The following is a 10621-nucleotide window of genomic DNA, read 5'->3' on the forward strand; positions in this document are numbered from 1 at the left end:
GTAGTGTATCACCACCTAGTGGCTGAATTTAGTACCTCACTCTAATAAAGGGACCTTTTTCCTGTTGTGTCGTCTCGTTCACCCTTTAACTGTATTCATCTCTGCGACTGTGGTTCCTAATATTCACGTCTCTCAAATGGGTAAACCCATTTGCATTTCACCCACCAGGCTGTCAAGGATTTGGTTAAGGTTTTATGCTTACCTAACCTTTGAATTCTATTTTGGTTATTTTCAAAGTCACGCAGTGGGGATGCCTATATTAACAAGATACCATCGTTTGTGAATAGAGAATTATTACGGCTATAGGAATTTGGGGCTTTGGCCCAGTTTTTATTCTTATTACTGAACCTTTTAGTAAGTCAGAATAGTGCTTACTGTGTGCCAAGAACTGTTCTAAGAGCTTGACATACAATGAAGTCAGTTAATTTTCACAACAACCCTTAAAGTAGGTTATCATTAGCCCCATTTTAGGGCTGAGGAAACTGAGCCACAGAGTTTAAACCATATTCCTAAAATTACCCGGTAAGTGAATGGATTCAGATCTGGGCCGTCTAACCCAGAATTGGCTCTGACCAATTCTACTATTCTGTCTACAGGATGATGAGCCACCAGCAATGTATGGGATTCAAATTTATTTGAAAAGATCTGAGAAAAGAAAGAAATTGGAGCACTGAAACACTGGGAGGTCCTTGGTTGTCTGAGAATTTCTCTTAGTTACCTAGTTAGGTCTAATAGGGAAGCATCACGACAGAAGTAAATCAACAGACCCTTAAGCAAACAGTCCCTTAACAGGAGCATCTACCTACACCTTCCCGTTGCTCTGTGATTTGCAATACTGCTCCAAAAGTGTAATTCAGATTACAAAGTAAAATCACAAATCTTACAAAAATACTGAACATGTTAAAGAACTGCTCTTATCATGATCAAAACCATTATCAAATGAGGATCTAGGCAACTTGGACAGACCCCCAAAAAACTGCCAAGAATGACTTCGGGATAGATGTTTCGAGTATCAAAGAGAAGATAGGTCTTAGGGAATTTAATGAGGCTTCCTAATATTTTAGCAAACTTTTAAAGACACGATGTACTCGTTGCAAAAGTCAAACGTGTTGGTCAAAATCTTATCACACTCCGTAGAAAAAATGCCAAATGCCAAATGTACACACCCGCCTTTGATTCTGTTTTAGGCATTTTAACTACAGGCATGCCTCCTTTTATTGGGCTTCACAGATACCGTGTTTTTTACAAATTGAAGGTTTGCGGCAGCCCTGTATCCTGCAAGTCGATTGGCGCCATTTTCCCAACTGCATTTGGAACTTCATGTCTCTGTCACATTTTGGCAGTTCTCGAAATACGTCAAACTTTATTATTATTATTGTGTCTGTTATGGCGATCAGTGATTTCTGATGTTATTACAGCTTGCTGAATGTATACACTGGTTTTTATAGACACAATGCTACTGTACACTTAATTGCAGTTATAAACGTAACTTTTATATGCAGTGGGAAACCAAAAACTTCAAGTGACTCACTTTATTTTGGTATTTCCTTCATTGTGGTGGTCTAGAACTGAACCTACAGTATCTCTCTATAACACAAAACTTGTTTTTCACATTCTGTTGCTTTGTTCTTCAAGGTAAGACCCCAATCAGACGTCCGCACCACACAGAGCAGTGGCTTGTGGGACACTGTGTAGACTGCAGGTTCCACACAGCTCCTTCCCCACTCGCTGTGGTTCCATGTCCTTGCTCCCACCAAAAAAACCTTTTCAGAATTTAGGGGTGGGAATGATGGCATTATTGAATGGTTCTAATTTATATTAAAAAATTAGACTATAGCCTTAAAACTTTTAAATATTATTACTATCCAATGCTTATTATAGACTTTAATAATCATTTCCAAAGTGGAAAGTCACTGGGATCTGGGAAGAAAGTATGATCTGTCTTTATATTTTTGACTATTTTTCTAATGTCTGTTTTTTATTTTCTAATACACATATTAGCACAGGAGCACATATATATAACTTATACAGATTCATATTGGGGTTGTATACATAATTTTTTTTTTAAAGATAGGATGCAAAAGCAATTATATTTGGACAACAGTGGTTGAAAAAAGGCTGTTTCCCAATCCTAGCAAACTAAGGGATGAATCCTCTCTCCTTTCGTTCAGTAACTTTTGAAGTCTGAGAGCCAATCTGCTTGTGCTGTTTGCTTCAGGTAAAATAAACTCACTGGTGCTTGTTTCTTGCTCTATTCCATCCTTGCAAGGGAGGCCCTGTTGGGGCTTCTAAGTATCTTGCTAACAATCCAGATGTGACCATTCTACTTAAACTGATTCAAGTGGCTTCTCTGGGCTCCAGGAGGCAGTTAACCACTAACTGAAAAAATATCTTACAAGTTTGGAAAAAACTGTAACAGATAAGTAAATACAGTAGTTACTCAGAATAAGGTTTAGAATTCCAAAACTCCAACAATTATAATAGAGATTTATTTAAAGTAATACATTTACAGCCCAGATAGTTCTACATTGGACATTTCAGGTTTAACCAACTTCATAAAAATACTTCAGGATAGCTGCATCCAGATTTAGACTACATGATTATTTCTTTGCCCATTCTTCTCTCTCTTTTCTTTCCCGAATAACCTCTTTCAGATATGGTTCAAGGTAGAATTTATCCTAAAGAATGAATAAAAGAAAAATATTATATGCTACCATTACATACTGATATACCCCCAATACTCAATAGGTCTTAAACAACAAAAGAAATCTATCAAAATTAATTTCCAACTTAAGAAAATGTATTCTCAAGCAGACTAAAAACTGCCTGCTTTTCTAAACTGTAAAAACCCATAAAGAGACTGTAATAAGCTACTCTGATAGGTTATTAGAGAGAAGACTGTCAGAAAAGAAAAAGGAATGAGTCTATAAGCTTTGGCCTAGTTTCGATGCAGTTCAGGGGGTGAGGGTTTGCTTCACAGCGTCCTTCCCAGGAGCCAGAAGGCCACTCAATGGGCCGATCACATGAACACCACCATTTTTTCATCCGAGCAGAAAGCAGAGTGTAGAGGGAGAACAATGGCCTGGGAGGCAGAAGACCTGGATTCTAGTCCTGGATCTCTACATCAGCGGCCTGCTTAATGATTCTGGAAGTCACTTCATCTCTAAGTCGCAATGTGTTTACCTCTAAAATGGAACTAACACTTGCTCTACTAACCTCACCAGACTGTCATAAGGATTTTGATTTGACACAACTTTAAGAACTCTAAAGCACTATACAAACGAATGTGTTCTCTGTTTCTAATACTCAATCCTTCATGGCCAACATTATCAGATACAAAAGAGCTGTTCTACCTCCTCATATTTTGTCCACTGCTCTTTAGGCAAGATCTGCTGGCTCATGGTCAGGTCCAGTGCTCTCTTAATGCGAAACACCCTGTCATTATAAACGTTCTCAGGAAGCCTTTTTATGGCTTCTTTTACATCGTCATTCTCATATATTGTATCATCTCGCATTAAGCCTATGATAAAAAACAAGAGAGTAAGATTGAATATGCATCTCAAAAATAAGGAATTTCTAAAAAATGAGTAAAATTATGACTTGTAACCTAAGTCATTAACTTAACTTGGGTGGTAATATGAAGAGTTAGGTATCATGGAAACTCAATTCATGTCACACACAATAATGGGTTATTTAATGGATTATTTCTTAAATGGTACTGTGGAAACAATATGAGTCTTTTAAAATCTACTGCCACAAAATTCACATTTTATCTATAGCAATTTTAAAATCATTTAAAATGTCTGCTTTGTTTTTAAACACATATCAATAGACTATATCTCTACTTTCTTATACTTTAATTCTGAGATCAAGGTATTAAAGAAGCTTAAAATGATAGTGTACTAAGGAAGCAGTAACATTTAAGATGCTTCCCTCACGCTTCAATTACAAAAGATGAAGTTCATGGCAAAGTAAAAAGTTCTAAAAAATAGTTCAGGCATCAAATAACTGTAAAGATGTCAGACAATTTTAACATTTGAAAAACCTCTACTTTCAAAGTTCATACAACTTAAATTTTAAAATGATAAGCGGAGGAGTTGAGAGAGGGAACATATAATAAGGAAAATGTTCTGCTACCATATTTCAAGAACATAAATCATTTCCAGCTCATACATTTGAGACAATTCCATCCCTCTCTTCTCATAATAATAAAAAGGAAATGGATTTAACAATAAAATGTGACCTAATTTTAAGATTTCTGGTGCACACAGGTGCAATTAGTTAACGTATTTTGGGGATCCGTAACTCTTGCAAAAGCACTACTCTCAGAAAAAGAAAAAAAAAAAAACAGAAGCACAAATACTCACCCAGTTTATTGAACCCGGCAGCATTGTAATACCATTTTCGAAGACCCTCCAGCCATCTGCTTGATGCTGCAACTGATATTGTCACACTGTTAACTGCTAACAGTTCACTTATATAGTACCTAAGCAACCAGGTAAAAAATGCCAACACAGGAAGGAAGTTCTTTTCAAAGCATATACCCTATGTATTGCAGATAAAAATAGCTTATTCCATCTATGAGCAAAAGTATTGCAGGCCAAAAAATTGGGCAGTTAAGTCATGGGGAAAAAAGGATAAACTCAAACACTTAACGTACTGAAGATCTGTAGGTACAATAAGTCCCTCGATATCCTCAGGGGATTGATTCCAGGACCCCCCTCAGATATCAAAATCCGAGAGGCTCAAGTCCCCTATATAAAATGGTGTAGTGTTTGCATATAACCTAAGCACATCTTCCTGTATACTTTAAATAATCTCTGGATTACTTATAATACAATGTAAATGCTATGTGAATAGTTGTAAATCCGAAATAAATGCTATGTAAATAGTTGCCTGAGAGCAACAAATTCAAGTTTTGCTTTTTTAAACTTTGTGGAACTTTTCCCCCAAATATCTTCCATCAGGAGGTTGGCTGGATCCTCGAATGTGGAACCTGTGGATACGGAGGGCCACTCCAGCTTCTCAAAGTCAAGCATCCCATTCCTTTTTGTCCCCCTGCTACCATCAGAATTGAGGGGTGGGGGATGAAAAAGAAACTGGGAACTTCTCCATCATTTGTAGTTTCAGAAATAGGTTACAGGAAATAACTGTAAACTTTTCAAGGGAGTTGGAGTTGTATGAAAAGATGAGACTTCAGCATACATTGCCAAATCTAAATGACCCCCATCCTCCAAAATTTTTATTCTACATTATCTTTATTTCACTTGGCTACTCTCTTTAAAAATATATGTATTTCTAGGAGGGTTTTGATACCATTAGTCAGTCATTTAATATTAATATGGACTAGTAAAAGAAGTACATTCTCCTACTCCCAAGCCACTAACTTTCCACCGAGGGAATGGATATTTGAAAATGGATGAGGAAAATAGGTAATGTTAAAACTCTCTGGGGAACAGGACTGAGCAGGATGGGTTACCCAGTAGGACCTAAAGGCAACATGATAGGGCCTGATGTTTACAGGAGACATGTGGTACAGAAGGGGAGGTATGGCAAGTTTAAATTTTCTTTTAAAGTTTTGTCTTAGGGTTAGCCCCTTACCAAAGAAGGAAAACAAACTCTCCTTTTACTTCAACCCCTCCTTAGTACATCACAGCTTTGGTAAATCTCCTTGGAAATGAAGCACCATGTATATCGTTATTTCTGGAAAGACAACTACCAAAGAGTCAACAATATACAAACATACTTATAGGACATAAATTATTTGTAAACATATTTACCAGTGATGGTAATAATGATTACTATTCATTGAACACTCACTGTGTGCTAGGCACTATTCTATCTGCTTTACCACCATTAGCTAGAGTTATTTACAACACGCCTATCCTTGCAGAAGAGGAATAAGGCTTACATAAATTATCCCATCCAAGATCAAAGGCAGCTAGTAATAGGGCTGAGGCCAGGTCTATCTAGTTTCCAAACACAGGGCAGAAGCAGAACGCCTACAGTATTTGTCAAGTTAATGAAATAATGAATTCTTTAATTTCTCCCACACTTCCCAAAAGCTCAATGTCATTTAGGTTAACGAATTTTTCTGGCAATCTGATGTTTCCTAATAGCTTCACAATTGCTGGGGGCAGGGAAGGAACCAACGTTTTTTTTAAAGCTATTCCAATTTATACCGCCAGAGGGCAGGGATTGGCAAAAAAAAAAAAAAACCAAAAACAACCCACACACAGGGAAAACTGTACTTTTTTCACGTTCTATTTTAAGTATTCCGGTAATTTCTGCATCTTATTCCATAATAAATACATTTGTCCCCGTGCCTGGAATAAATACAAATTTCTCCAAATCCACAGATCAAGTTGACGTTCCAGATAAGCCAAGGTTAAACTGAAGTTTCGCTGTAACCCTTGCTCAGCTGCCTCTAATTCCCAGTTTGAGAAGCGCGAGAGGTGGAACGAGATTGAGATTTCCAATCCTACTTCCTCCGGTCACTTCGCCTCGGTTATCTCACCAGCCGAAAAGGGAAACTAGCACCATCTTCCTCGCACTGGCAGGAGAGTTTATCGAGCTAATAACGCACATGACAGCGCTTGGCTCACAGTAAGCACTCAGTTCACTTGGGTTGAAAGTCAGCCACTAATTATCTCCCCTGAACTCTTCTAAGGCCGACGGGAAGGGCTGCTGAGCTCTAGCAGGCCGGAACGCCAGTGCTGTGGGAGACACCGCGGGCACCTTCACCAACAGCGGGTCCCATCCCCAAACGAGCCGGGCCTGGAGACAGCAGGGGGGTGAGGCCAAGGCCTCCTTCAGGCGGCCTGGAGCCACCGCCTTCCCTTTTGCCGCAAACCTGGCCATTTAGAAAGAGCAGAGGAAGAAGAGCAAATTGCTGCGAGAATAAAAGTTTGAGCACGGCGATGCCCGCCAAGCAGGACACCGCTCACTTACCGGCTGGCCTACTCGCCATTTTAACCCGAGACAGAAGCGTTGCTTGCTGGGTAAGTCCTAGAGGTCGCGCAAGGCCCAGTGCGCAGGCGTGTTACGTCAACGTCGCGAGGAGGGGCGGGGGTGGGAGAGCGAGAGGGTGCACGCGCAGGCGCAGTTCTGGCGGCCGGCGTTGGCACCTGCCCCGCGCCCGTCTTCGCAAGAATTACAGCAATCCCATAGGCTTGGACCCGCCCCCGGTTCCAAGAGGCATTCCATGTGACCAGATGGAAAAAGCACTAGGCAAGGAATTAGGACACCCGGTCTTCAGCCTGGTTCTGTTGCTGACGAGCTCGAAGAGCTTGGGCAGCATAAATTGAGCCCTTTGTGACAAGCAACACGCTAAGCGTTTTATGGACATATTTTCATTTAATTCCAAACCTATATGATAAATACTATGATTGTACCCATTGTAGAGAAGAGGAAACTGAGGCTCAGAAAGGTTGCATAAATTGTCCAAGAGCACACAAGCTAGGAAGAATCCGGATTCATCTTCCAGAATCTGAGAATCCAGATAAAACTTCGGCACTCCTTAATTCTACGGCTATATGCTACACCACTAATCCAGGAGACACTAACCCTCTCTCACCTTGTTTCTCCAGGTGAAGTTCTACCTCAAGCCATTATAGTGGAAGGTCAGTTGAAAAAAAATTTTAATATTAAATCTGAGATGTATAGCAGAATTCAAATGCAATTTTAAGATCAAAGTACATTTTTAAGGTCTCAGTCCCAACATGTTAAGTCTAAGCTATAAAAACCTAGGGACAGCAATATCACAAACTGTTGAGGGAGGAGAATTTTACTAAAGGATGCAGAACAAAATTATTGGTTAGTGGGTGAGGCAGGGAGAGGGGACAAGTCAGACTCCCTCTTTACACCTTGCATCAAAATAAACTCCAGGTGTATTAAAGAGATTTAAAAGTTGGAAAAAAAAAACACTCTAGGGACAGAAAACAATCCAAGTTAGGATGACTGATGCTTATGCAGTTACTGATGAACTTCTGCAACCACTACTGTCTGGGTCAGCTCAGTCTATGGTAACAAAATACTGTAGACTGAGTAGCTTAAAAAACAAATTTATTTTCTCACAGTTCTGGAGGTTAGAAGCATAAGATCAAGATGCCAGCATGGTCAGTTTTAGTTGAGAACTCTTTCCCTGTGGCTTGTAGAGGGCTGCCTTCTTACTGTGTCCTCCCATGGTAGAGAGCCAGCAAGCTCTTTTGTGTCCCTTACAAGGACACTAATACCATCATGAAAGCCCCACCTTTATGACTTTATCTAAACCTGTATTATCTCTCAAAGGCCCCATCCAAATGCCATTACATTGAGGGTTAGAGCTTCATTACATGAATTTGGGGGTTGGGGGGGTCACAATTCAGTCCAGAGCAACTACCCACCAATATCTACTTCTGTTTTCTTCCATCCTAAGCTGAGACCTGGGACAGTATAGAATGGCTAATTGTAAATCTAATTGTAAATCCAAAAGGTTTAATGGTCTTAGTCACATTCCAATTCTAAAATTCTGTTGCCTTCTGCCTTTTTCTTTTTCTCTCTGCCACCACAAATTCTCAATATTACTCAGCGTTATATGCAGTACTAAAAAGTGATGAATGGCTGCTCCCAGACTACACTAGCCAAAGTGAAGTTGGAAGATATGAAGAAATGCAGTACATTTGTAAGTTGGCACATCACCTTACAAGAAGTACTCAGTAGGGACTTCCCTGGTGGCGCAGTGGTGAAGAATCCGCCTGCCAGTGCAGGGGACATGGGTTCGAGCCCTGGTCTGGGGACATCCCACATGCCGCAGAGCAGCTAAGCCCGTGCACGACTACTGAGCCTGCACTCTAAAGCCTGTGAGCCACAACTTCTGAGCTCGAGTGCCACAACTACTGAAGCTCACGCGCCTAGAGCCCGTGCTCTACAACAAGCCACCACAATGAGAAGCCTGTGCAGTGCAACAAAGAGTAGCCCCCGCTCCCCGCAACTAGAGAAAGCCTGCACGCAGCAATGAAGACCCAACGCAGCCAAAATAAATAAATTTTAAAGAAATTATTAAATTAAATAAAAAAGAAGTACTCAGTAAACTCTTCTCCCTCCCTCCTTACCCTTCAAGTTTCAGTTTTCTGGTTACAGGGTGAAGGTGGCAAGAAAAGGAAGACCTTGTCAAGGGATTATACCCAGGACTGTCACAAAATCCAGCTCCTACAGGCATTAAGCCTAGAGAGCCTGGATGTTTGCTGGTAGCTATTAGTGTTGATTCAAAAATTATTTTTGGTTTTCCTTCTGGCATATGGCAGGATTGCACTTCTCTGCCCCCTTAAAGCTAGGCATGGCCATGTGATGCTTTGGCCAAGAAAAATGTGAGACTTTTTTTTTTTTTTTTTTTTTTTTTGCGGTACGCGGGCCTCTCACTGCTGTGGCCTCTCCCGTTGCGGAGCACAGGCTCCGGACGCGCAGGCTCAGCGGCCATGGCTCACGGGCCCAGCCGCTCCACGGCATGTGGGATCTTCCCGGACCGGGGCACGAACCTGCGTCCCCTGCATCGGCAGGCGGACTCTCAACCACTGCGCCACCAGGGAAGCCCCTGTGAGATGTTTTTAAGAGCAGTTTTTCACATTCCTTTCCCCTTCCATAGACTGGCTACATTTCAGACATGGTGGAAGCTCCATCAACCTCTGCCACTCAGATGACGTGGAGCAGAAATTTTTTGGCCCCAAGTTGGACATGTATGAAATAAAAACTTCTGGGGTTTTAGGGCTGTTCATTACAGCAGCACAGCTAGCCTGTTCTGAGTGGGTTGTTAATAAAGGCAAAATGAGGTTCTGAGCCATAGGAAGACTAGGCAGGATGGTTCCATGCTTTGCCTCCTGATTGAACCTTCTTCCTTGTTCCCTGTGTATTGATCTCATCCATTAGAGAACTCCATGAAGGCACACATCCATGCCACACTCAACACTGTATTCTAGGAACTCAAATGTCTGTTGAGCGAATGAACAAAATACGCCAACAGGAAGGCCCTGACCAATTATGAATTTAGTTTCTCACAAGGTTTCAGGATATCTAGGCACACAAAACCCCAATGCACACGAACTTCCCCCAAAGTTAGTGGTTTAAAACTTTGTTTCTCCAAGTTGTGAATTCGGCCGGGTAGCTCTGCTCCGTGTGGTATCTTCTGAGGCTGGAATATCCAAGACGGCCTCTTCACTCCCTTACCTGGTGCCCAGGTGGCAGAGCCGGAATAGCTGAGGTTTGGTCAGGAGTCTTGTTCCACCTCATTTCTCCAAGAGTCACCAGACCTCTTTCCATCCTGGCTCAGGGTTCCAAGAGGACAAGCACAGATGCACAAGTGTCCCATGAAGCAGAGCGCACCGGCTGAGTCAGCATGGGAGGGGGCTACAGTGCGAGCGCAGATACCAGGTGTGGCTCCTTGGAGGCCACCAGTGTTAACAGTCTACTCAATCTCGTGATCCTAAGGCAGATAAGTGAAGCCAGGATGCCTCACCTTACAAATAAAGAATCAGACGCACGGGTTAAATCATTTGCCCAGGATTACATGTCTAAATGGTAAATGGAAAATACAAAAAAGCGTTCATGCTTCAAATCTTCACACACTGGCAAAAAGTCAAAGGCTTGT

The 10621-nt window shown here is 41.3% G+C and overlaps 1 protein-coding gene across 1 annotated transcript; it reads right to left on the reverse strand.

Moving 5' to 3' along the window:
• Positions 1 to 2451: 2451 nt before the first annotated feature.
• UQCRB (ubiquinol-cytochrome c reductase binding protein) lies at positions 2452 to 6997 on the reverse strand. The gene is made up of 4 exons (XM_065895547.1): positions 6952 to 6997; positions 4368 to 4439; positions 3354 to 3520; positions 2452 to 2678 (listed from the first exon to the last, which is right to left on the reverse strand). Exons 1-4 carry the CDS (start codon positions 6968 to 6970, stop codon positions 2601 to 2603), a joined length of 336 nt encoding a protein of 111 aa, XP_065751619.1. The 5' UTR covers positions 6971 to 6997; the 3' UTR covers positions 2452 to 2600.
• Positions 6998 to 10621: the final 3624 nt, after the last annotated feature.

Source organism: Phocoena phocoena, chromosome 17, assembly GCF_963924675.1.
Source record: "Phocoena phocoena chromosome 17, mPhoPho1.1, whole genome shotgun sequence".
Taxonomy (NCBI): domain Eukaryota; kingdom Metazoa; phylum Chordata; class Mammalia; order Artiodactyla; family Phocoenidae; genus Phocoena; species Phocoena phocoena.